At 44.9% G+C, this 27,058-nt stretch overlaps 1 protein-coding gene and 3 long non-coding RNA genes across 4 annotated transcripts; all 4 read left to right on the top strand.

The window, feature by feature from the left end:
- The first annotated feature begins 4,959 nt into the window (after positions 1 to 4,959).
- On the top strand, positions 4,960 to 6,057 carry LOC124667576. The gene is made up of 3 exons (XR_006991330.1): positions 4,960 to 5,119; positions 5,770 to 5,922; positions 6,028 to 6,057. It is a non-coding gene; the product is annotated as an uncharacterized LOC124667576 (long non-coding RNA).
- A 4,127-nt stretch (positions 6,058 to 10,184) lies between these two features.
- On the top strand, positions 10,185 to 10,823 carry LOC124667574. The gene is made up of 3 exons (XR_006991328.1): positions 10,185 to 10,312; positions 10,462 to 10,610; positions 10,741 to 10,823. It is a non-coding gene; the product is annotated as an uncharacterized LOC124667574 (long non-coding RNA).
- A 3,230-nt stretch (positions 10,824 to 14,053) lies between these two features.
- LOC124667575 lies at positions 14,054 to 15,387 on the top strand. The gene is made up of 3 exons (XR_006991329.1): positions 14,054 to 14,292; positions 14,873 to 14,928; positions 15,232 to 15,387. It is a non-coding gene; the product is annotated as an uncharacterized LOC124667575 (long non-coding RNA).
- Positions 15,388 to 24,227: 8,840 nt separating this feature from the next.
- LOC124667569 (probable glutathione S-transferase GSTF1) lies at positions 24,228 to 25,920 on the top strand. The gene is made up of 5 exons (XM_047204832.1): positions 24,228 to 24,363; positions 24,654 to 24,806; positions 24,921 to 24,969; positions 25,055 to 25,413; positions 25,662 to 25,920. The coding sequence occupies exons 2-5, from the start codon at positions 24,657 to 24,659 to the stop codon at positions 25,689 to 25,691; spliced, it is 588 nt and encodes a 195-aa protein (XP_047060788.1). The 5' UTR covers positions 24,228 to 24,363; positions 24,654 to 24,656; the 3' UTR covers positions 25,692 to 25,920.
- The last annotated feature ends 1,138 nt before the right edge of the window (positions 25,921 to 27,058 follow it).

Below are 27,058 nucleotides of genomic sequence, written 5' to 3' on the forward strand. Positions count from 1 at the left end.
GTATGGCGGAAAGCTCGAGGTGAGGCCCTTACCGTACACAGGAGCCGGGTCGCCTTCCGGCCGTCGACGGGGAGCCATCGCCGCGGCGCAGCAACGGCTGTACTCGCTCCTGTCGCCCCTCTCCAACTTGCTGCCGCCGGGAACCCACGGGAGAGAGGTGGAGAAGTACGTGCGAGCTGCGTCCGGAACGATCGGGATAAATACAACGAATTTCAGAGGCGTCCAGCATACAGGCAGATGTTTCAGGGGGATTTTTGCAACTATTGCACACCTGCAGACACTGCCAGTGGGTCCGGACACCATCCACGTCAGCAAATACAATGCCCTGCCTGGCCCAGTGACCGTCGCCGACGCTGCAACACTAATTCGATGACCGTACATCTGTATTCTCTGTGTACGGTGACCAACTTGAGATTGCTCATTTAGTTTGATTACCTACGATGAATTTTACTCTTTCTTGATTACCCAACGTCTGACCCGATCAAGGCCTACGGGTTAATTTGTTAATGGACATGGACTCCGACCCACGATTATTGAGTAAAATCTATCAGTAGTACCGAAATCATTTTGGCCATCGTACATAGAGAATACAGTTTTACGGTCATTCTGTACGAGTGGGTGTGTCATGGACGGTCACCGGTGATGTTGAAGCGGTGTATTTGATGATGTGGCAACTTGCATGATCCACTGTCACACTTTGTTTTTGCAAATAGACCCCAAATATACTAGAAACCGTCTATACATAAAGGACCAGCTACCCAGTGTCCATGACAAATGGGGCACCGGTCAAAAATTACCTAGTCAACACTCAGTGTAAATAATCTTCCCCAAAAATTAACCGACGAGTGGTAGACGCCTTCGGCCTGCCCCAGTTCCGGCTCACCGGGAGGATGAGGAGCCTGCTGGAGGTGGGCGACGTCTAGCATGCCCCGGCCGTCACCAACACCATTGTCCCGTCCGTCACCGCCGGGGGCGTATGCGCCTGTAGGGGCCTTGTCGCGGACTCGCACACGCTCGTCCACGCCGTCCACCGTGCAACTCACCGGCTTTGGCACCCGTGACCTTGGAGAGGTCGAACCAGACGCGACCGACAGACCGAGGTGGTCGTTACTGGCGCAGGCACGCTCGAAGATCTGGCCGCCAGGCAGTGGCGTAGCCAGTAGGTGTTAGGGTGGGGCATGCCCCACCCTAACATTTCATCTTTGCACATATTTCAGTTAGAGAAAAAGAAAAATTAATTTTTTTTAGCTCATATATACATAAGATTAGCATGGTTGCCCCACCCTAAGAAATTGTTCTAGATCCGCCACTGCCGCCAGGCCGCGCCCGCACACCACGTGCAGATACAGGTATTGCACCTTCTCGACCAAGTAGTAGGTCGCGCTTGGCTTGTCGGCCGTCGTGCGCCCGTGCCTCCGCCGAGGCTCGGTCGCGTCTTCTTAAGACATAAGTTTGCAGGGCCCACAAAGATCATGGCTGAGACGGGGTAGTGGTCCGCAAGCATCACCGACTTCATGGCCGCCGGTTGCGGCATGTCCCCTCTCCACGCGTTCCACGACAAGCTCAAGCTCGTGCTCCTCGACCTATCGCAACTCCCTAGACCTTCTCGACCACCCCTTCCTCAGCGACCATGCAAGGACCTCCGCGTAGATTCCAACCAGTCAACCAGTCAACCACCGTAGCAGCCACCTCGCCGCCCTTGATCGTACTCAGTACTCACCATCCTCCCGCAGCAGCACAGGCGCGCGCAGCCCACCACCCCTTCCTTAAATCTCTCTCGCAGGCGGATGCCCCTTCCCTCCTCACTCGCCGCGCCCTACCAGGCCCCAGCACCACCGGCGGCGCTCTCCTGACACCTGTGCACCACCAGCACCTTCCTTGGCGACCCACACAACCGGTGCACCACTGTACCGCCCCTGCATGCAAGCGCCGGTGAAGAGCAAGGCAGAGCTGTTGGGTGCCTGGATGGGCCCGTGAAGTCGACGGAGGTAGCTAGAGGCAGAGGTTGGGGATGGCACATGTGCCCAGTAATTCACCATGTCATCGAATACACAGGCCAAACAGAACCAGTGATCGTCTGTGACACAACAACTTGTATTGAGTGACCGTAAAATTGTATTTCCTATGTACGATGACCAATGTGATTTTGGTCAACAAGTTCAAGTACCGTTGATGGATTTTACTCCACGATTATTCACAGCGATTACTAGCCAGACATGGTACAGAATTTTGGACTAACAACTACGTTGAGTTAGGAAACACAATTATCTTGGATTTTCTAGACAATTTTCAGATGAAATTCCAAGCTACTCCCTCCGACTAGATTTAGGTGTCTCCGCCAGCCGCCGGCTCGCCAGGAGCTGGCGAGGAATCGCGGTTCCAGATCGATCGTGGAGGTAGTTCTTTGTTCAACTTTTGAAGGACCTAAGGTGGAAATGTAAATATTGATTTTAACTACCGGTCCGACATCTAAATCTAGTCGGAGGGAGTAGTATAAATCTGGTCAGAATCCATTTAAATTTATTTTTAAAAACGATAGAATAACTTTGAAATATTTTATGAGGATAGAATAACTTTGAGATAATTTATGAGGTTTCCTTGATTTTGGAGGGTCATGGAATTCAAACAAAACTCTAAACCATAGTTCTTGTTATTTATACGCCCACCATCAGAAACTGATAGAGCCATCCGTGCGCATCCGAGATCACCTAGCCACGTGACCTCGCACACCCTCATTTTATGCTAGGGTCCGAGATCACCTAGCCATGTGACCTTGCACACCCTCATTTTATGCTAGGGTCCGAGATCACCTAGCTATGTGACCTCGCACACCCTCATTTTATGCTAGGGTCCGAATCACCTGTCATTCCATGTGTTAGGGTGGTGACGGTTTGGGTGGGTTAGGCCAATTAGGTGGAATAGAAGTGTCGATGGCAAGAAAATAGTCGGATAGGTTAGGCCGGATGGCAATGGTGGCAACAACGGTAATTGTAAATGGTACAAGCATGATTGTGGCGACGACAAAGGCCAAGAATGGCTAGGTTTAATCTAGGCATGACACTTGTAGAATAGTAGCGGAATTGACCTCGATGGAACTTCCTACACGGATGACCGCCGTTCTTACAATAATTACACTCTACTATAATCTATAATGTCATAGGAGTTGGCAGCGTGAGGACCGATGACCACTGTGTGTGAGTATAGCTTCCACAGTTGCCCCGAGGTAGTTAGTCGTGGCAAAGGACATGTTGACATCGAGCTCTAGTGCGACCACGATGGAGCATCCCTGCATAGTGGTGCCATGTACTAGATTTGGTAGGTGCATCCTTGCATCATCACGGGTGTTGCTTTGGCTAGCCATCTAGAGCGGACCGTAGAGAGTGCAGTCCGGAAAGACGATGGCAACATTGCCGAAGACGTGGTAGACAATGTCGTAGATGACTGGTAGAAGCTGATAGAACCATCTGGGCATGTCTAAGAACACATAACATTCCATGTGTCGTCACACACCCTTATTTTATGCCAGGGGTTCAAGATCACGTATCATTCCACATGTCGGGGTGGTGGTGGCTAGGGAGGTGGAATAGAAGTGTTGGTGGCAAGAAGATAGTCAGATTGGTTATGCTAGATGGCAATGGTGGCGGCAACCGTAATTATAAATGGTACAACCATGTTTATGGCAACGACAAAAGCCAAGGATGTCTAGGTTTTCTCTAGGCATGACGCTTGTCGAATAGTACTGGATTTGACCGTGAGGGAACTTCCAACACGGATGACCTACACCTTGCTATCCCAAATAAATTGGTTCTTAAATAATTACACTCTATTATAAGCTCGGGTCAACGGGATCAAAGACACAATGATAATGATGAAGAGTTTCTCTCAGACTTCTTTATTACCAGTATGATCACAAGATTGTACAAAACTGAGAAGATGAACTCGACGGGCTTATAGATGTACCCGGCGAGGTTAGTTACTCAAAGCCAAGAGAGATGGCGCCAAACCAAAATGCTAGGACGAAGGAGTATGCAGACCGTCAAAGTTTTGCCTATTTCGGAGTAAAAATTGGGCTGAATGATGGCGCTGTTTGTGGCTGAGATCGCGGAGACGGTTTAAATGGACGGCTAAAATTGGGCACCAGATGGGATCAGCCCGAATCAGATCGTATCTCTTTCATTTTTCTGAAAATTTTCTTCCCAGTAGTGCGCTATCTCACCGCCGCCGCCACCGCCACCCAACTCAGCCTCGCCGCTCATCAGAGCCCATCCTCGCTGCTCGCCGGCTACCCCTGCGCAGCCTCCTTCTCACAGGTCGATTCCCCTACAGCCGCCGCACTCCCGCGCCTCCAGTCGCAAACCCTAGCGCTCCCCTGCCGGCCGGCGTCGACGATGAAGCAGAATGCCCTCGCTTGGCTTCTGCTTCTTCTCCCCGACCTCGACCTCCTATGTGCAAGTATGGCCCCCTCGTCGGTGGTCCGGTCCGGGGAAATGGAGGCCGACCTGCTGCTCACCTCCGACGTCAACGACGACGACGGCCTGCTTCTGGCCGACCCGCCGCATGCCGGCATCCTCCGCTTCTCCGACCACCACGCGCGACCTGGCCTCCCTGTCTTGGGATGGACTAGCTGACATGGACACGCAGCAGCGGCCGGCGCGGGAGATGGATGCCCTCATCCATGGCTCCGATCCATCCGCCTCAAGCTCCTCACCCGTGTCCGCTGTAAGCTCCCCATGCGAATCTCTCTCCCTGTCCAGACCAAAAAATGCGAGATTTCAGGCCGCGGTGTGCATAACATGGTATGTGTTATTGCTGCTTGTATATAACTGCAAGTTTATTGTATCGCTGAATTCATCTCTCAAAATTTTGTCTCTTCAATAGATCAGTGTCCTTTTGTGTGTGTTCTTGTGTGGCCCTGAATTTTTGTTTTGATCGCAGAGGGATTGAAATTCATTTGATCCACATGTACTGCATATCAACCAGGGAGCACCGCGGCATGGCGGCTGGACCATGACGGAGCCAATGTGGCCGCCAACTAGCCCTGGCCCTGGGACCTTGATGGACCCCGGCGTCCTCGGGGCCTGGACCATCTGCAAGCGCCACGAGTTCAACCTGAAACCAGGTGAATTGCCCCTTGCTGCAGTGTACAACGTTGGTGATATATTCATAAGTTTCCAGCATTTCAACCGGATACTTGGTGACAAGTTTTATTGGTTTATCTCTGTGGGTTAAGTGGAGTAACTCTGAAGTCCATAATATGCGTTCAGCTTCAGAAAATTTGGGAGATGGATAACAGATGTTGTTGAAGAATGCTGCACTCTCATACACTTCTGGTGTTCACATTTAACAATCACATGTGCATTCAGATAACCATGTCTCATTGAATCTGTAACTAAAACTGAGTAGTCTTCAGAAATGAAACTTGTATAGTAACTGCATTATATGGTTCAACTTAGTTACAACTCTACGTATTATTAGGGTGTGAGCTTTACATTGGTTTTCACCTACTTCGAGAATGTTTTTGTGTTTTGATAATTGTCCATGGTATACTGCTTATAATTTATGGACATCATACTATGTTATGTATGTAGGTATCTTCTCAAACTATATATGTTTTATACTTAAGTTTTCGCAGATAAACTTGCAGTCTTCTAGCTAGCTTTGTGTATACTTAAGTTTCTAGCTACTGTGTAACGTTGCCTTTTCTGGTGTGATCTAGAGTTGCACAATACATTGTTTGATTAAGCCATATTTACATTTTGCTGTAAATAGATTGAGCAGGAGCAGCTCGTCGGCTGGTGGCGACTGGCGACCACAAATGGCGCTCAAGCTAGTGTTGACGCCACACCACACGCCCTTACTGCTCAGGCCTCTCCGCCGCCCGGACTGAAAGCCGGGAGGCATGCAAATTACCCTTGCCCCACAGTAGGTCTGCTTGTTTGTTTTTCTACCTTTCGGTGGACTAGACACAACCATGAACATCTTTATTTATGTTATAAACATACTCGTGGCCATGCTTATTTTCGTCAGATGTAGCTGGCCAATAAGCTGCGGCGCTCTTGCACCGCCCGCAAGCGCATCTAGGTATCGTGGATGTCTCCCGCTCCGGCCGCATTCCCCGTCTCCAAGTCGGCTTCCACTGCCAACCTCGAGTTTGATGGCAACAGTTGTATGGGTGTTTTGTTGGTGGGAGAAAGATAGATTGAGCATGCACAACTCATCGGAAGGTGCCAACCACAGCCATGCTCTTGGCGCTCCGCGCTATGTGCCCTCCTGCTTTCAACCCCGCCCCCACCTAGTTGATGACCCAAGGTCGTCTGAAGGTGATGGACTTTGATACTCTTACTTCTGTTGTGTGATTGAAATTTGTCCCTTAAAATTGATATTAATAGGCAGGGAAGACTGTAGTAGGGTACATGGTATCTTCTGTGTGTTTGCTTATTATAGGTTCTCATAGCAGTGGACAAGTTTGTAGTCCTGGTGTGAAACGACACTGTGAATTTTAAAAATAAAATGTGTCATGTCTTTGGCCACACAATGGACTTGATGGCATATATGCAGATTTTACTTCTTGTTGCTGGGAATAACATTTTCATCTACTTGGAGGATCTCCGGTGTGTTTTGTGGTTCGATAATTGTCTATGGTAAACTGATTATTTATTTATGGACATGATACTGTTTTATGTATCCAGGTGTCTTCTTCAATGTCGCCAGAGAATTTTTTACTCCCTCCGTCCCAGTTCGCAGGGCAAAATTTGCCAATATCTTGGCCCAAGGTGAAATCTCATTGGCCAAGATTTCTACTCGAAAATTGATTTGCATGCACGGAAAAACCGCCCGATCGCTGCATGCAGCGCCGATCTCGCGCTCCTTCCTCTGCCCCGCGCTGTTTCCGCCTTGCGCGCGCTCCTTCCTTCCTCTGCCCCGCTCGAAATTGATTTTCCCCTTCAATTTTGCTCTCGCGCCCAGATTTCTTTCCTAAAGTGAGATTTGATTCCGCGCGCAAGGATTTCATCCCAAACTCAAACGAAATTCCAGCGCCAATTGTTGAGGACTTTATGTAGCGAGGGAGTTACGGAGACGAACAGCACAGTCCGCCGCCAATCTAATCTCCTCTCCTCCTTGTTTCCATGGCGTCGGACGGGGGAGCCGAGGGAAATCGCCGTCCACCGCCTCTCGGCCTCCGAGGCCTGACTCGCGCTGCCTTCCTTCCTCGTTCCGGCGATGGCGGCGGCCTTCCGCCACTTGGTCTTGCAGGTCGAGGACCTCTGCCGTCCTTCTCCATTTTTAACGACTGCCTCTCAACCGGTGTCCAGCCCCAGCGTCGGAGGGAGAGGCCGCGTCGGTCTGTCCCGCCCACCTCGCCCTCCTTCTCCAAATCAGGCAGGTTCGTCAAACTGGGCCACCTCGCCGAGCGGGAGCGGCATTGAGAGCGACGCCAGAAGGACGTCCTCCTACGTCGGCTTGAACATCATGAACGGCTCCATCCGCGTCGGACAAAATTCGTCCGTATTTTGCACGAGAGGTACCTAGTCCTTCTTGCATCTCAATCTGTTTCATTATGCTGTCTCGTTGGTTGTGTTAGTTGCACCTGCATGATATATCTGAGATGATCGGAAGGTTGTGTTAGTTTTTGTTTGCTGGATATTGCCTGATCGTAGCAGTGAGTTTGCTTATGTTTTTCAATGGACAAACCGACAGTATTTTCCTTACATGCTTCTGCTTTTGCTTCATGTAGACCGTAGCAGTGAGTTTGCTGTATGTAGTAACGGCGGAGAAGGCGGCTGGCGTGGAGCTGGATATAATCCAAATTTTGAGAACGCTGACGAGTATCCTACACGCCCGGAACATGTAGAAGCACCTTCTGCAAAAGAGATTGATTTGAGTACGTTTTTCATCTCCAACTCAACCATGGTTTGTTTTCAGTTTTGTTTGCTCGCAGCATATTTAGTTTTTGCTTATGTTTTTCTCTCCTTGCTGTCTTATTCATGTGTGTAGATGCTTTGGCTAACAAGAATAACAGAGAGCAGTACACTGTAGAAGACAAGCGTAATATTTACGCTATGCTTCTTGCTCGAAATGGAGAGCGTGGAAGGTTAAAGAAGGGGGTTTTGGATTCTGTTGTACATGCATGGAGTACTAGTGCATGGTGGGAGATGAAAAGAGGAGTGTTTGCATGCAAAAATGAATTAGTTTACTCCCACATTAAATGCAAAATATGCCTAGGAGGTGAGGGATTTTGGGACAAATATTTTTTGGGAATTTGCCTTGCGAACTGGGACGGAGGGAGTACCAGATATCACGTAAATATAGTTTAGATAAGTGTGTTGAATCTGGTAAATTTCACAAGATATCACGCAAATTTGACCAGCTTTACATGAGTTTTCATTTGCTTGGAGAATTTCTGGTGTTTTGTGTGTTTTGATAATTGTCCATGGTAAATTATTTATATATTTATGGACATGATACTATGTTATGTATCTAGGTGTCTTCTTGAATTGTCTATATTTGTCAAATAGTGAAGTATTTGTAAATAAATTTGTAGTTTTCTAGCTATTTTTGTGTATACTGTGCTTCATTTCTAAAATTTGCAACATTTTTGTGGTATTGGGTTGGTGGTGCCATTTGTTATTATTATGCTGCTGAGTTAATCATCTTCTTCGCCACATGCAGCTTGTGGTTGCCATCCATCTGGTGGTGACCCGGCACCCTCCTCCTCACGAAGACTTTCACAATGATCGGGCTCCTTCCTCGCCAACAACAAGGCCACGAGAATGGTGAGACATCATTCTCTCTATCTGTACATTGAACCGAGTTGCAGGATGCTGCTTATATATAAAATGATGCGATCTTGCATAACTTTTAGTGTTGTACGATTGGAACCTGTGACCTTCTTGACCTTGGTTTAGTTAAAACGGGATATTGGATGCATAAATGGAGCAGAAATGTAATGTATAATATACTTATTTGAGATTATGAAAGAACCTGGCCAAATTGAAATCTATTCGAAGTAGATGTGAAGCACATATTTGCTACTCCATGGCCTATTTAAATGGACGTTCCTGAACATGGAGGATTGGTGTGCATTTCAATGCATCTACACTACTAGTAAACAAGCAAACTTAATCGTTCTTATGTCCATCCCATTCGGTGCACCCTGCCATATTAGCACCGTCAAATTAACCCACCTAATTAGATCTAACCATCTGCATTAACATTAGATTCAGCAATAAATATTGGCGGAGCACGGTCTGGCGGAAGAAAAACTCCCCATCGTAATGGTGGAAACCAAATATCATAGTTATTGAATTTATTTTTATATATGGTGTCCTAGTTTATTTTACTAGATTTGGATTTTCCTCTCTACTGATCAGATACCAAATTGTTGTGTTGACTGTTTCATCTTTTCTATAAATGTGAGCGTAATGTTGAGTTATTACTTATTATTAGGTAAGGCAATGCTGTAGGTGGTGTGACACTTTTTTCTTGTGATTTTTTCTAATACTTGTTCTTGCTATATGGTGGATCTAGCAGCAAGTAGCAGTACCCTCATAGTGGATTTGTTGTTTTGTGTACACCATTTACAACTAAAAAAATTCTCCATTCAAATAATACTTTACTTTTGTTGATATGTTTTTTGTAGAGCCTCTTGCTGGTAATTGTGTTGTTGGAAATATGCTTAATGATCCCCTTTGTGATTACAAGGATGGATTTTCTTTGTTCCTCACCATTAGGCGTCCATTACAGTCAACAATGGGTGTATTAGTCTTCTGTTAAATTGGATACCATGGCTAAATTAGGATGAGTTATAAGTTGATATCTTTCGCCTCGATTGCACTTGCTTCTCTTACTTAATTCCAACAAACACATTTACGTATCAGCTATCTTCGTTGTATGCTGCCGAGAGATCTATTGGCAACTGATTTTGTTCTTTTGTTTGGATTGTAGTGTGCATTAAATTGTAGCTAGTATCCATATATCTTTTGACTTGTGTCTTGTCTGTTCATTACCGAAACGTCATTTGAGATGAATTGGCCGGTGTGTGTAACCAACCCTATTCTTTGTTGTGATAATAGAGTTGGGGTATTACTCCTCTCTAATATCCTTCTTTCATCATCTCTCTACATGTGTGTCTCGTAGATTACTATGTTTTTTCTGGTTTGCCTCCTAGGTAAGTAACTAACTATAGGCGTGCTATTTCAGGTCCTGTAAAAAATCATTAAAACTGATTCGTGATACCAGTACCCAGACATTTGGAAGTAACAAAGCAAGATGGTTCAATTACCCGAGCCACATGGAAATTGAACTTATCATGGTAAGGAAGACCAATTGCCTATGTTATTTTAAAAAGTTTCCCATAATTTTATATCTGTAGAGTTCTTTCTAGTATTTTTATGTTCATCAAGTTGATTAGCACGCTATTTTTTGTCGTAAAGATCAACATTGCTGGCTCTTTTCATGCAGTCAACAAAATTATGGTGGATGGGAGGCTATCTTTGTGCATCAAGATGGAGAAGCTTTTTTAAGCGTTGGGGAGGACTTGACAATATTCACGGTGCACTCCAGGTTGAGGCGATGGCACAAGGAAGGAGATTAGCATCGGAATTAACATGGTATGGATCTTTGTTCGTGAAGCATACTTTGGAGGCATAAATCTTTGACCTATCTCCTCGCTCGTGTTGATGGAAAACATCAAGGGATGGCCAGGGACCATTTTTTCAGAATGTATGCTTGTGTTGATAGGGGACCTATGCCTAATGCGACATTCTTGGGAGATGCACGATGTCCTTCAGAAGATCCTCTTTACAACAGCCAAGATGGAGAGGCTCAGTGAGGAACCCACATCCATGACGAACTTACGTCTCCGTCGTTGCGAGTCGTGGCCTGCTGAGCATTCCATTAGTCCTGGATGGACCTCCTCTTCGCCTACTTCCTGCTTCGCCTCTGCCCTGGCTCCATGGTTTAGGTGTGAATCTTCTTCTCCTCTCTGTCTCCTCTATGTGCTCCGTGATTTAAAAACTCTGTCATTTTGGCTGCTCAAGTGTCGCCCTGTCAATGCTTTGGTGCATGATTACTCTATACTTTGGAAATGGCCCCGTTCGGGAGTATGCCTGTTTCTCCATCATTAGTGAACAGTGAATTGCACAATTTAATGGTGTTTCTTTTTGATTTCCTCTCATATTTGTATACAGCCATATAATTTAAAGCCACGTTGTTGCTTTTCAATTTACAACCTTTTTTGTACTTTGTTAATGGAATATCCGAAGATCGCTTCCTTCTATGGATACTCCATAAAATTTGGCATTACAGTTTTATGGATGGGTTAATGAATTTCTTGTCGGAACTTAAACATGGTAGAAATGACACTGTGACTTCTTGTTTTTATTGCATGGTTGTTTTGTTTAGTTTCCCTAATTACTATATATAGCGAGAAATGATATATAAATGCCCGCTTTGCTGAGGTGCGCCAGTTCTGGATTATATTAAAGATAAATTCTCATGGACTTGTATATTCAATAGTTGTGTCAATGTATGGTCCGTGCTAGAGAAACAACATCCTTTCATTTTCACAAATAGCTGTGTCAATTTATAGGTTCAGTGATTCTTGAGACGATGAATGGATGTTATTGTATGTTTCTTGCCATTTTTGTAAATGCTTAGTAGTACTAGTGTGATGGATATAGCAGCAAGTAGAAGTACCCCCCATGATGAAAGTATTAATTTCTTGTATTGTGTACCAGTGTGTGTGTGATCGAAGCAAGCAAGCACTCTTAAGCTAGTTTGCAGCCAAAATGACATTTTCTTGTCCATCATGTTATATACTATTAGCTCAAGTTCGAAGTTCGATAGGGCTTGATTGTAACGAGTATCCTGAGAAGTGATTCCATCTTGTTTCCTCTTCCTTTTATTGGTAACAAGGCAAGCATGGGTGGCCCAAACTGTGGGTATTGCCCATTTTCCTATTTTTTGTGCAGTTTGGTGGTTGTTGGATGGATACTAGTCACTGGGACCTTTATCATGTGTGGTGTGTTTGATAACCAGGATAAACTATGTATAAAAGCATGAATGTTTGCGAGCGATTTTAGGAAATTTGATCCGAGCTATAGGGGAAGAACGTAGTGCATTTTGGGTGTCATACTGATGCCTACAATTTGCATATCGTGTTTATAAGTTTATCTCATTTCTTTTTCAATGCATAAATCAAGTTTGAACGCAACATCCTTGTATTGCTAAGTATATATTTTTCAGTCCTTCCTAAATGTGTTGATAGTGTAGTTGTATGCCGATTTATGTTCTGTTTTTCTTCTTAGAGAACATAAGAAGTTATTAATATAATGTGCTTGCATGGCTATTGCAGTTATGAATTTTTACACGCGGCATAGTTATCTTGGTACTTGATGCATAGCCAGGTTTCATTTTATAAGGCTGATTTTTTTATGACTGATTTGGCTTTATCATGCACATGATTTAGCATGTGATTTGGCTTTATCTTGGTTGCTTTATTCTGGTTGTATGTCTTACTTTTAATTCTGTTTTATATTGATTCAGTAGCTACCAAAGTGGAGTATTGATTAAATAGCTATGTTCAGACTCTAAGTATGTAAATTGCATGTTTTTATATGATTGTGATGTTTGTGATCTTGCAGGTGTAGCCGAATGCACAAAAGATTTTGGAGCACCACATGAAGTATGAAAGGTTACGTTAGGCAGAAGAAAATAAACTTGAGCGTGTCCGGCTTTGTCTGCGTGTTGAGGCACATGTTATTTTCGTACTAAAATTCCCACTCCTGGTAGTAGCATTCTGTCTGTACTGTTTTTCATGGTCAAATCTGAATTCATGCCATGTGTTTTCAACAGTCCGATTATAAGAATACCAAGAACAAGGAGAAACTGTCAAGCCGCTCATCTATAGATGCATCTTCCATTGGCTTCTCACGCAAGGTTGAATGCCTGGCTTCGCTGGAGGAATGTGTGGTGGTATACCTCGAGGTGGAGGTTCTCCCGGTACTATCAGTATGGATGTCATCCTGAATATAAGCGCTTGGCCACTGCATATCTTCCTTTATGCAACTAATTTGACCTTTTGTTGTTGTATAGGAACCTGACCTGATGATAGCATTTGGTGATCCTGTGGTCATGTCGGCTCTTCAAGATGGTATGGCTTCCCTCAAATAGTTACCCGCTTCTTTTATGGTGCAATTCCCTTGTTATTGTAAAAAATATGATAGGATGGCTGTTGGATGTCCTCTTTATAGTTCTAACTTTTGACATCTTGTGTAGTTACATCAGTACATGATGCATGGTCACGGGTTTCTTCATTTTTATGGCTGATTTGGCGGCCTGTAAAATTGTAGCTACTTAATGGGAAAGTTAGAATCAGTAAAGTGCAATTCAAATAAGTCAGGGGATGATATGTTTGAGCAAGTACCTTGTGCGCCCGATGGCCTATGAAGCATTTGCTGCATCCATAATATTTTGTATTCATCTGGGACCTCTCTAGATAGTTATGTACATCTAGGACCTGCCTACCTGTAGCCACCGCATGTAAGCAGTACTTGTTTAATTTTACACTTGGACTGACAAGCTCAAGTGTGATCCATCGTCTTCACCTGGTGGCATTTGGTCTCCATTTGTTTCTCATCCAGGACCTCTCTAGCTAGCTATGTACATAGAATGAACTAGCTCCATCACCTTCTGCTGCATCTAATTGTTTACTTTTCCACTTAGTTTGACATGCTCAAGTCTCAGCCATTTCCTTTTAGAAACTGACCCATGACATATGCATGTGTGTTGATATTGGAGAAAATCTAGTGATTGTATTGTGTCTTCCATTCTTTGTTCTGGTTCCGTGCACTCCAAGTCTGAATTATAGGGACGGAGCGTAGTGCATATTTGGTTGTCTTTCATCCACAATTTTCATATCATGCTTATTAGTTTATTTCATTTTTTAATGTGTAAATCAAGTTGGAATACTTTAACTGCCCAGTATATTTTTTCAGTCTTTCCTAAATGTGCTGATAGTATGTTTTTTCAGCCAAATTGTGTTGGTAAAAGGGAAAAACTGTGTTGCTACTAGCCAAGAAGGAGCAATTGTCAAGCCACTCATCTGAGATGCATCTTCCAGGAGCTTCCCAGGAGGCACAACTGCTGGAATGTCTGGCTTTGCTGGAGGAATTGGTGGTGGTACACCTGGATACAGGTAATATCGGTATGGATGTCATCCTGAATGTAGAGCACTTGGCCACTACATGACAGCATTTGGTGACCCTGAGGCCATGGAGGCTCTTCAAGACGGTATGGTTTCCCTCAAATAGTTCCCTTGTTATTGTAAATAATGTGATTTTCTGGATGTTGGGTGTCCTCTTTATAGTTCTAACTATATATTGAACTAAGCGATTCAAGTTCTTAGAAAAAAAATCTAGTTCATTCAGTTTCTTTTAGTTTTCTAATTTCTGTTTCCTCAAATTTTGGAGGCAGTAGTGTTGTTTTTCTTGCTATCCTGAGAAATGCTTACTAAAATGTAGACGAACTCAAACCATTCAGAAACTATAAAATTGAGCAATTCCTACTATTCTTGCATAGAAAGAATTCTGACATGTTCCTTCTCTGTTTCCGATCGAGCTTTGTTACTGTACTTGGTGGCTTCTGTGATGTTTACTAATACAAAGGAAAACTCACAACATTCCAAATTGTTAAACTAAGCGCCTCTGCTTCTAATTTTAGTTGGCCTTAAGTCCTACTTTTGATTATGGTTTGACACTTCTAATTTGGTTAGAAATTTTCCTCTGCTTGGTCCTAAGACAATTTAGTTTGTCCTCTGGCATTATTGGTTACTGTTTCTCCCTCCACATTATATGTTTGTGTTGATTGGCAGGGAAACTAGAAGGCCCACTTCTAATCTTAAAGTGACTCGTTTCTCTTTCAAATTAGGTAAAGGAAGACTTGGACATGGAACACTCTGAATGTTTGCCTTTCTCCCATGTACTTGTTATTTGTGAGTTCTGAACATGAATTGGACTATTCTCCTACTAGTGAAGTGCCTTGGATTTTGGTAACTTGCCAGTTTGACCATTTCTAATCACTAGAGGCTAATGGACATTATCCTTATGCTAGCACTAGAGATGATTTTCACAATTCTGATTAGTACTGTATGATCCAAATAGTTCCTTGTACATCCAATGAAATTTCTATGTAGAGATATATTTTCCCTTATATGGCCTCTTTCTATTTCAGGTTGTTGATGCCAAGGGTGTGTTGGGCGGTCAAGGCCAAGGGAACATGCTGCAAGACGTAAATGATCACCTACAGCAATAACAACTGTGGTCTCAACCACAAATCCCCATTGTTGAGCCCTGCTCCACCTGGAGCTGCTGTCGGCGTCTTCTAATGACCACATTTCCGAGCAATTGCTATGAGTAACTGAAAAAGGTTGGTAGTGTCAGTATGATAGTTTGATAAACTCAAATAGTGCGTGAAGTGTCTGGTGAACAAGTGATTCATGTCCTATCTTTATATTAGTACTTACAAAATCAGTGGTTGTGTTCAAGTAATTTGTATATCATGCTGATAAGTTTATCTCATTTCTTTTTGATTATGTAAATCAAGTTTGAATGCAACGTGCTAAATGTGGTGATAGTATAGCAGTCCTTTCTAAATGTGTTGATAGTATAGTTGTATGGCGATTTATGTTTTGTTTTTTCGTTTTAGAGAACGAAAGAGGTTGTTAATATGGTATGCTTGGCCACCTACTGATTGCCCTTTTGTAGTTACACCTGTTGACATGTGCCATATTTATCTCACTACTTGATGCATTGCCAAGTTTCGTTTTTATGGCTGATTTGACTTTATCGTGGGCATGATTTGGCATGTCATTTGGCTTTATCTTGGTTGAATTATTCTGGTTGCCTTACTTTCAATTCGGTTTTATCTTGATTCAATAGCTAGGAAGGTCGAGTATTAATTCAGTAGCTATGTTATATCTCTATGTATGTAAATTGCATGTTTTTATATGATTGTGATGTTGCTGATCTTGTAGGTGTAGCCGAATCCACAAAAGATTGTGGAAGCGTGCAGGAAGTATGAAAGGTTACAGTAGACAGAAGAAAAGAAATTTGAGCGTGACCAGCTTCGTCGGCATGTCGAGGCAGAGGTTGTTTTCGTACCAAAATTCCCGCTCCTGTTAGGAGCATTATAGGCATACCATTTTTCATGGTCATATCTGAATTCGTTTCATCTGCTTTCAGCAGTCCGATTATAAGAAGGCCAATAAGGAGCAGTTGTCAAGCTGCTCATCTAGAGATGCATCTTCGAGGGGCTTCTCAGGAGGCACGCCAGGTGGAATGCCTGGCTTCGCTAGAGGAATGGGTGGTGGTATGCATGGAGATGGAGGTGCTCCCGATCCCGATGTCCGCATTTGGTGACCGTGAGGTCATTGCGGCTCTTCCAGAGGGTACAATTTCCCTTAAATAGTTCTTCCACTTCCTTTATGGTGCAATTCCCTTGTTATTTTAAATGATATGTTATGTGTTGGCTGTTGTGTCTCCTCTTTATAGTAGAGAGTTACATCAATACATGATGCATGTCCATGGGTATGATTCAGCTCGTAATTCAACCCACCGTGTACTGAGTTGCTAGAATGTGCTCTAGTAATGCATTTTTTACCACAACTTATCCTATCAGCGAGATTTATTCCCCACCAGATGCGTGAGTTGTTTTAAATTTCATATGCTTTTCCTTGATCATTTTAGATGTCTGGAATGTATTGATAATACATTTTTTTTGGGTAACAACAGTGTGATAGTACCATGTTATATCTTGGTAGCATACCACCATCAGTATTGATCTTCCTTTTATATATATCTTGAAACAAATGAAGTTCTGCATCTGCTTGTTACTCACCGTATTTGGTTATATCCCTGACATCATATACGCACTAATTTGTGTTTCGTTCCTCTCAACTCGGATGATATGTTTGGTACTTGTGCCTTGTTGCTCTTTTATACAGCACAATCATACTGTATATCCTTTGGGTGCTTGAATAGGCCTCGAGTTGTTTGAGGAAAGGAAATGTAGGCCTGGATGGTATATTTCCACTAAATACTTGATAGTGGCAACAATCCCAGTTGAGTTTAGTTTCTTGCTTTACCAAGTAGCACTCTTCCACTGTTAGGATAAACTATGGAGTCGATGTGATTCATTAGAACCATATGTTTGTACCTTGGAAGAGATGAATTTCTGAAAATCATCATGGTTCACTCTTTGCTAGTAGCCTAGAACTAGTGATACCGTCTTGCTGTTCCATTACATGTCCAGTTGCCATCTTTGCTGCGTGGGCTCCTTTTGAATGTACCATATGATCGCTGAATTGCATATGATTTTCCTTTTAGATATGGGCATTTTCATGTAGATGGTTACTCTGACATGTACCTCCAATGTGGCTGCAAAACTATATCTGTACAAGTTATAGCTTTTTATTTTTGTCATTCTTGGCTAGAACTACTACTATTTTCATGCTATTTCAGTCTGCCATCTTTTCTGATGCATGTCCAGTTGCCTTATGTGGAGGTGTTATGCTGGTGACAAAGGAGGTGTGCTTGTTAAAGCCATGGCAGTTGGAGGCGATGGAGCAGCAGGTTGGCGTGCCGCTTGTGAAAGTGCGAAGTGGAGGTGTATGTCGGAATTGCCCGGCCGACATGCTTTCCTCGATGATGTTGCTTGGTGTTGGTTAGCTCAAATGCTGGCCTAGAGCATCTTCAACAGATGGAGCAATTATTTATTCAGTTTTACCGTTTGATGTTTGTTTTCTAGAGACATGAGCTAGATTATTGATGTCGTGGACCTGGTGCGTTGTCTTTATTTTAGGTTTATAAGTTACATGTAGATATGTTTTTTATGTACTTTGGCAAGCCAGATTTGCTCCTGTCAAGTTGTCGTGGTCCATGAGTTTTATTGATACAGAATTTTAAATCCAAATACAAGTTTTTGACAATGTTTCTTATTAATTTGTGTTGGATGCCTGGTTTCTTAATTAGGGCGCCGGTCATGGTCAACTCCTGATATTTCCCCATGAAGAAAATTATGTAGTAGTGCATGCTTGTCTTGAAGCGTGTTTGGTTCATAAAGACAAAATGAACATCTCAAGGTTTGGTAGATGTACTAAGCACTTGATATTCTGCACCTACACTTGTATTGCATGCTTGATTTCTTGTGTTGATAGTCTTTCTGCAAACCTTTTTTGTTGCATCGATCTTGTGTTTTGTTCATAAAGACAATCTAGATAGTTGCCCTGGGGATCTTGTTTGAAAAACAATAGGATATATGGTCTGTAAGTGTTGCGAGATTGAACCGTTTCTGACAACAGCGGATCCTGGAGGTAGTCTAGTCTTCCTGCTCCTGTTCCTAGCACCTTCCCTATTGCATCTCTCACAACAAAGCCCCAACCCCCTGATGAGTTTTGCTCGTAGAAGCAACCATGCACATCAACATTCACCTTCAGGGTATCTCCGACCGGAGGCTTCCACTTCTGTATTGGCTTGTTTTCCACCTGGTCGGTTTTGGTGAAAAACTCCTTGTACTATCTTGCTGAGTTGCAAATCTGAAACAAAGTGGTCTCTAGCTTCAAACTTTGCCCTGCAGCATTGATTTTGTTGCGTGTTTTCCACTAGTTCCACATCAGAGAAATACAAAGCAGCTGATCATCCTCTCTCAAGGCATAAATGCCCTCGGTCTCTCGGTGTTGCACTATCCACCCATTTGACCCTTTGTTCCTCCAGCTTAAGGTCTGACCATACTTTATTGATATATTTGCATTTTAAAACAAATATCCTCCATCCTCGTCCAATCTATGACAGACTGGGCATCTTGTATGAAGGTATATGCCCCTTCTACTGATATTTTGCCGTAACGACAGGCTGTTATGAGCCATACGTCAGCGAAATTGTTGTACAAACATTGGGCATGGAAGCTTCCATAGGGTTGGCCAGTTGAACCAGTGTCTGTTTTACAGATGGCTTGAGACTGGCTGGCCTGCTTCTACTTCTTTCAACAATCTGCTTAGTTTATAAGTTGTTCTGACTGTAAACTTTCCTTTTATTTCTTAGTGCCAAGCCCATTCATTATTCATGTCCTTAAGGGGAAGCGCCACGATCAGATCAGCGTCTTGCTTACAAAAAAAATGATTGTATCAATTGCCTGTCCCATTCCCCTGTCAACGGATCGATCATGTCATTCACAGTGGAGATAAGTGCATGACGACGTGGTGTGATTGGGCAGAGAGACCATTCTCTTGGTTTCTTGTGTTGATAGTCTTTCTGCAAACCTTTTTTGTTGCATCAATCTCGTGTCTAAGACAATCTGGATTGTTCCCCTGGGGATCTTGTTTGAAAAACCATAAGATATATGTTCTGTAACTGTTGCGAGATTGAACCGTTTCTATTCGATAATTAATATTTTATCTCTTCTGAAAATAAGTGGCTTAGCATTGGTATCTGGAATGACGGAACCGATCCGGCGATCCGTTGATTGGTCTGGTACATGCATCGGCCATCGGCTCTACTTCCCTTTGTTCCCTAAGATGAGACGTTTTGGAATGGAAGGAGTAGAAAAAAGATACCATAGTATATGAAACAAGAATAGGAATATTAAGACATTTCCCTTTCTGCGCCTTGTATTGCGTTGAGAGGAAAAAACGAAAGAGAAAAAAATACCCGTCTCGTAAATCACGGCCTCCCAATTAAGGTTGTTGCTAGTTTCAGAGGCAATTAAGTAATTGCCCGCTCCTACCTAAACAAAAAGTAACTGCCCGTTTCCGTCCTTTTTTGCCTCTCCTGAAACTGAGGGCCATGGAAACAAAAAAATAGCGACAAACCAGTCGATATAGGCATCTCCTACGTGATTGTTTTTACGGGATTGGCTTACAGGAGGACGTGGCTGTAGTGGGTTTGTTGCAAATCGGTTAGGCCCCCGTGATTTCAGGCCGGTGATGGCTCCACAGATCCACAACTCATCTCGTAAGAATTCTGCGTATGAAATTTCCTGTAAGTGTAGTGTTAATCCACCGTACCCTCCTGATTTCACGCGCTCCGAACAGATAAAAACGAAAAAATATTGTCTCACAAATCACGGTCTCCCAGTTAAGGTTGTTGCTAGTTTGGAGGGCGATTAATTGCCTGCTCCCGTCTGTTATGCCACTTCCCTGAAATTGAGGGCCATGGAAACAAAAAGTAGCGGCAAATTAGTACGAGATGTGGAGATGAAAATATTAGTGGCGCCAATTATGATAATTCGAACGAAAACTGATCCGTGACCGTGGCCTCGTGTCTATAAATACGGAGAGGGGCAGAACCACCGCGTGCGGCTGGCGCGTGCGACCGACTTAGACTTTGACTCTTGCTCGGAGAGGAAAGGAGAGGAGAGAAGAGGAGACTGTGCGGTATGGCCAGATGGCGGCAGCGTGCGGAGGGCGATGCGATGCGACCAAAAAGATTGCCGGCGTCCCTTCCCGTACAGCAGCAAGCAGCAGGTAATTCATCTTAGCGTCTCCGTGCAAGCCTTGTGCTCCCTTTTCTGTTTTCTTCGTTGGACGGATCAACTTGAGTAGTTATGTATGTGGACGTGGTTATCGAGGTTGTCAATTTAATCAACATAATACAAATTATATAATATAAAAAATATATATGTCATTATAAAGCTTTGATGTTATACTTTTTAATTGTATATTTTTTATGTTCTACAATTTCTATCATGTTAGTTAGACAACCTAGGATCCATGTGGCCACAAGCATGATACTGCGCCTGGTTCGAATGAGTCATTACGACTCAACCCTCACCTTTGCATGGTGCGTAATGGGCGGAGACAGTGTCAAGCTGCAAAACATCCATCGATGTCATCTCCCACCTGGCGTCTCCATGCCATGCAGCATTGACACCGAGGAGCGAGCATGTACCATTCACATTGAGCCCATGAGGTACCCCGCCAGGCTTTTTGACGTTGTCATGCACCTCACCTGACCTGATCAAAGCCGTCCCGATTACCTACACCCGGACGGTAAAAAAAAAACAATCCCTCGCATAAAGTGAGTTGGCGCTGCATTGAGAGTTCAGAAATGGAGTTCAGTAGATCCATGAGAAAACAAGGTCGCGCAAAGTGTGACACCAGTGCACTCGGCCTTGTTCTAGCAAGTAGCAACGATGGCTCTGGGATGCCAAGATGATCGCCAGGAATTTGGCTGCAAGGTGGTTAATTTTTTTTTAGCGGAACAAAGCTGGTTAAGAGCATCTCTAACAGCCTTCTTATATTAGATTACTAAAAGTTAGCTATAGAACGAGTAGACAGTGTATAGCAATCCATATAAGTTTTTTTTTTTTTTTTTTTGCTTTTGTAGCCTTTGTATAATAGCAATTTAAAACTGGAGACTATAACATATCTACACTAGGACCCACATGTCAGCTACTTATTCTTTTCCTCATTTTTTTCCTATCTCTATCCTTCATCCCCACGACCGTGAGCCCCTGCAAGCATGGCGACGAGTCCGGGGTACCTGAAACGGACGCTCGCCACTGCCTAGCCACGTCGTTGCCCACAACCACCGCTGCCCACACACGCCGGCACCTAGCCCAGCCGATGTGCATACATCCCGAGCGCGCGCGCGTACTGGCGGCACGGGAGACGGCGAGCAGCCACGGGGCCGACGGATGGAATGCATGCAACCCTCGGTCTGGCCGGAATAGACCGCAACTGGCCGGAATCGAGTGCGGCTGGCCAAAATCGATCTGCAGCGGCGGAGGTTAGGGGCGGTGCCATCTGTGCGGAAAGACGGCGAGGATGCGGTGGAGACACGGCGGAGGAGACGACGGCGGCCATGGTGGTGGCCGGAGACGGCAACATCGATGGGCGGTCACGGACAGAAATGTCCATGCCTGGGCAATTGGCCTCTTCCGCCAGATATACAAAGTGGCTCTAGACTTTGCAAATTTACCTATCCTTCATATCTCTATCCTTCATCCCCACGACCGTAAGCCCCTGCGAGCATGGCGACGAGTCCAGGGCACCTGAAACGGACGCTCGCCGCTGCCTAGCCACGTCATTGCCCACAGCCACCGCTGGCCACACACGCCGGCACCTAGCCCAGTCGCTGTGCACACATCTCGAGGCGCACTAGCGGGACAGGAGACGGCGATCAACCCCAGGGCCGATGGATGAAATGCATGCAACCCTCGGTTTGGCCGGAATAGACCGCAGCCGGTCGGAATCGAGTGCGGCTGGCCGGAATCGATCTGCAAGCTGCAACGGCGGAGGTCAGGGGCGGTGCGATCTGTGCGGAAAGACGACGGGGATGCGGCGGAGGTGCGAGGGCAGGTGGAGGAGGCGGAGACACGACGGAGGAGACGACAACGGCCACGGCGGTGGCGGGAGACGACAACGTCGATGGGCAGTCACGGATGGAAATGACCATGCCTGGGCAGTTGGCCTCTCCCGCGAGATATACAAAGTGGCTCTAGACTTTACAAATTTACCAAGTGAAGGTACCAATATAGCAAGCTTGCTAAAAAAATTGGTGGGGAAATCATTTTTAGATAAAGGCTGTTGGAGCAACGTTTTGGAACCAAAGTACTACTGCTATGGACCCATAGTCCAGGGGTGAACTACTCACTCATCACTCCGGAGGCGACCATGGCGGTGAAGAGTCCTCCGGGAGATGAATCCCCTCTCCGGCAGGGTGCCGGAGGAGATCTCCAGAATCCCCCGAGATGGGATTGGCGGCGGCAGCGTCTCAGTAAGGTTTTCCGTATCGTGGCTCTCGGTACTGGGGGTTTCGCGACGGAGGCTTTAAGTAGGCGGAAGGGCAACGTGGGGGGCCACACGAGGGCCCCACACCCTAGGTCGGCGCGGCCAGGGCCTGGGCCGCGCCGCCCTAGTGTGGCGGCGCCTCGTGGCCCCACTTCGACTCCTCTTCGGTCTTCTGGAAGCTTCGTGGCAAAATAGGACCCTGGGCGTTGATTTCGTCCAATTCCGAGAATATTTCGTTACTAGGATTTCTGAAACAAAAAACAGCAGAAAACAGCAACTGGCTCTTCGGCATCTTGTTAATAGGTTAGTTCCAGAAAATGCACGAATATGACATAAAGTGTGCATAAAACATGTAGATATCATCAATAATGTGGCATGGAACATAAGAAATTATCGATACGTCGGAGACGTATCAGCCCGTCGTAAGTGTGGCATTTTCACATGCTCGGCAAGCGCCGGACAAGCAGAAAGAGCCGCGATCCCTATTATCCGCTCAATGCGGGAGCGAGCGGTGGCCCCGCTCAGAGCGAGCGGTCGCTCCGCTCAGAGCGGGATAGATTTGGGCCGGCCCATTAGCGACGGAAAAGGTTTTCCTTCGTTTTTTTCTTCCATTTTCTCATTTTCTACTGTTTTTTCATTTGGTTCTGCTAGTTTTTTCCCTCCATTCTTTGGTTTTGCTGATTGGTTTTTTCTGAACTTTCCAAAGTTTGAACTTTTTTGAATTTGAACGTTTTTTAAGTTTGAACATTTTTAGACTTGAACTTTTTACAATTTGAATAATTTCATTTAAGTTTAAACAATTTTTTGAACGTTTTTAGATATGAACATCTTTCGCGTTTGAACAATTTTCAGATTTTTTTTTTGAAAAATGTTCGGTTTTGAAAATTGTTTTATTTTTAAACTGTTTGATTTTATGAAAATTACTTAGATTTTTTTTTAAAATTTAAATTGAAAAATTGTACAAATTTGAATATTTGTCAAATCCGAACAAATTTTAAATATGAACATTTCAAAGAATGAACATATTTAAAATTTAAACATTTTTCAAATCCGAACATATTTTGTATCTGAACTATTTCAAAATATGAACAACTTTTCAATTTGAACATTTTTTAGAGCCAAACAAAAATTTATATATAAAGATTTCAACATCTGAACGAATTTCTCTTTGAACAATTTTTTGATCTAAAGAATGTAAATTTTAACAGTTTTCACATATAAACATTTATTCAAAGCGAAAGCAAAATATACAAAAAGGAAATTTGCCAAATCTTAGGTAAACATCAGCAGCGCACCAATAAGGGGAAGCGTCGCTGGGCACGTTGGGCAAAACCCATCTTAGATTACCAGATCCGATTCCCTAAGCGGAGCCGGGCGCGATCGTCGCTTAAGGCGATCTATAGGAGCTCCCAGAAAGAGCGGCGGGAGTGATAGACAGGAGTGATAGACAGAAAGAAAACGCAGAGGCAGAGACCACTCGCCTCCAGTCCCGTTCCTCTCGGTCACCTCCCCCTCCGGTACGCACGAGAAGAGGAAGAGGTGCACCCACGGCGAAAGTGGCAAGGCAGGAAAGTCAGGTAAACCGCATCTCCTCTCTCGACCTTTTCTATCGTTCTACATACCCATCTCGACCAAAATCTTTAAAATCCTTGGTTTGTGGTACCAAGTTTTCTCTGAAATTGAGAGGGATGAGTATGAGAGCGAAGATGATCCCTTAAATTTTTCTCTGTATGCTGTTGATCTTGTGTTCAAGCTATATACCGGTGGGCCGGCTGTAGGCTGTTGGTGCAGCAGCGCACAAGCTGGATTTGCTCGAGGTGAAGTACCAGAGTTCATCTTTCGCTTGTGCTCTCTCATCCATCACCAGAGCATGGCGCCGGTGAAGGTGTTCGGGTCGGCGGCGTTCACGAACGTGGCTCGGGTGCTGGTGTGCCTGGAGGAGGTCGGCGCCGACTACGAGATCGTCGACATCGACTTCCACGTCAAGGAGCACAAAGGCCCGGAACACCTCGCCAGAAACGTAAGAACCAACTGCTGTTGTTGTACTAGACATATGAGAGATTCAGAGAACTATTGGATCATAGAACTATCGCGTCTTGGATTCTAATTTATTCTGCTTTTCTCCGATCGTCAGCCATTTGGACAGGTTCCAGCGTTCCAGGACGGGGACCTGATGCTGTTCCGTGAGCTCACAAACCTCCCTTCAAAATCACTATCAGCTTTCAAGCAAAGTCAATTTGTAGTTATACATTTCCATCTCCTCCACAGAGTCCAGAGCAATATCACGGTACGTTCTGAGCAAGTACAGGACTGACCAGGTCAACCTGCTGAGGGAAGGCGACGCCGAGGAGTCGGCGCTCGTCGACGTCTGGCTGGACGTAGAGGCCCACCAATACGACCCCGTCATGGGCTCGGTCTTCTTCCAGCACCGCGTCGTCCCAGCGCTGGGCGGGATGCCGGACGAAACCATCATCGGCGAGAGCGTCGAGAAGCTGAGGAAGGTGCTCTACGTGTACGAGGCACGGCTGACGAAGCACAGGTACCTGGCGGGGGATTTCGTGAGCCTGGCGGACGTCAGTCATTTACCTGAGGCGCACTACGGGCATGCCCAATGCATAGCCCTAGGGGTGTTGCCTCACACCTTTAACTAGGTTCGGGTGGTCCAAAGTAGGTTCGGATGAGGAGGTAGCCTCTTCATCAGGAGGCAACCTCTTCAGCCATAAAGTGAAAAATGTGAGAGAGAAAGAGAAAAACCAAATCAGCTTTTGAGAGAAAGACATATTAATGGGACCATAACATGGCATGCATATGTCAAAAGTTTTATCCAAGCCTAGTTGGACAGCTGCCTCCATTGCTCATGCCCTACTTCATGGAGATGCCATACGCGGCGGTGTTCGACTCGTAACCTCGCGTCAGGGCGTGGCTGGAGGATCTGTTCGCCAGATCGGCAGTCAAAAAGGTCGTCTCGCTCATGGCCAAGGACTTCAGTGGATGACGTGAGAGTCTTCATGGATGGCGCCTGATTAACCTCTTACTAGTAGGATCTGAGAAGTATCTTGTTTGAAGATTGTACACTTGCCTTTGTCCAGTGAGAAAAGTCAAATTATGTTATTGTCATGTATATATGTTGGATATTGCGTGTGATTTACAGTATATGCAGGGTGTTGAATCTTGCATCATTTAGCCCCAAAGCCTTTCATACGTAAGAGCATCCCCACTCGTTGGCGCTCCCCACGCCCAAATCCGGCGAAATTTTCGTCCGGATTGGATGAAGATTTGGCGTGGGGAGCGCCGAAGTTCCAGCCATCCCCCGGCAGGAAACCCCCAACCTCGACCATTTGACATATTTCAAACAAATTCAACATAAAATTTAACAAGTTCGGCAAACAAGAGTACGAAAATTGCTGAAACAAATTCGGCGATAATCAGTACAATGTTTAACAAGTGCTGAAACAAATGAAGCACACAATTTCACAATTTTTCAAACAAATTAAGACAGACTAGTTGGTGTCGGCGTTGGCGTTGCCTCGGAGCCTCCATATGTGCTCCACCAGATCATCTTGCAGCAGCCTGATGCATTGTAGAGTCTCGAATCTCCTGGCGCATAGCAAAGAAGGCGGCCCATGATGGAGGCACCTGGTGATTAGGCTGTGCAAGAGGACCCTCTCTTTCATATGGTGCTTCTTGCTCAGCCAGAGGAACCGGATGCTTTCGCTCATCTTCAATAATCTTATTGTGTAGGCACACACAGCAGTTCATCACCTCCCACATCTGATCTTTGGACCAAGTCATAGCGGGAACCGGACGACAAGCAAATCTCTGCTCGGAGGACACCAAATGCTCGCTCGACGTCTTTTCGGCAAGCTTCTTGTTTCTTGACAAACTCGCAAAGTTTGGGGGTGCCAGGGTTGGAGATAGTCTTCACAAATGTTGCCCACTTTGGATAGATACCGTCTGCAAGGTAGTATCCTTTGTTGTAGTGCCGACCATTGATCACATAGTCCACCGGAGGAGCATCCGAAGATAGTCATCTGCAGTATCACCGGGAGCTCCATACGCCAGCATCCTCATAGCCACTGTGCACTTCTGCAGTGACGAAAATCCAACCAAAACAGTGCAATCCGAAGATAGTCATCTGCAGTATCACCGGGAGCTCCATACGCCAGCATCCTCATAGCCACTGTGCACTTCTGCAGTGACGAAAATCCAACCAAACCAGTGCAATCCGCCTTGCATCTGAAGTAGGGATCAAAGTGGCGGATGGAATACACA

Source organism: Lolium rigidum, chromosome 6 (genome assembly GCF_022539505.1).
Source record: "Lolium rigidum isolate FL_2022 chromosome 6, APGP_CSIRO_Lrig_0.1, whole genome shotgun sequence".
In the NCBI taxonomy this organism is placed as follows: Eukaryota; Viridiplantae; Streptophyta; class Magnoliopsida; order Poales; family Poaceae; genus Lolium; species Lolium rigidum.

Excerpts from the sequence above, each read along its gene's own strand:
- LOC124667569 (XM_047204832.1), top strand. The coding sequence starts at position 24,657 with ATGGCGCCGGTGAAGGTGTTCGGGTCGGCGGCGTTCACGAACGTGGCT. Across the intron at positions 24,807-24,920 it reads CGGAACACCTCGCCAGAAAC|CCATTTGGACAGGTTCCAGC; the intron begins GTAAGAACCAAC and ends TCCGATCGTCAG. Across the intron at positions 24,970-25,054 it reads CGGGGACCTGATGCTGTTCC|AGTCCAGAGCAATATCACGG; the intron begins GTGAGCTCACAA and ends TCTCCTCCACAG.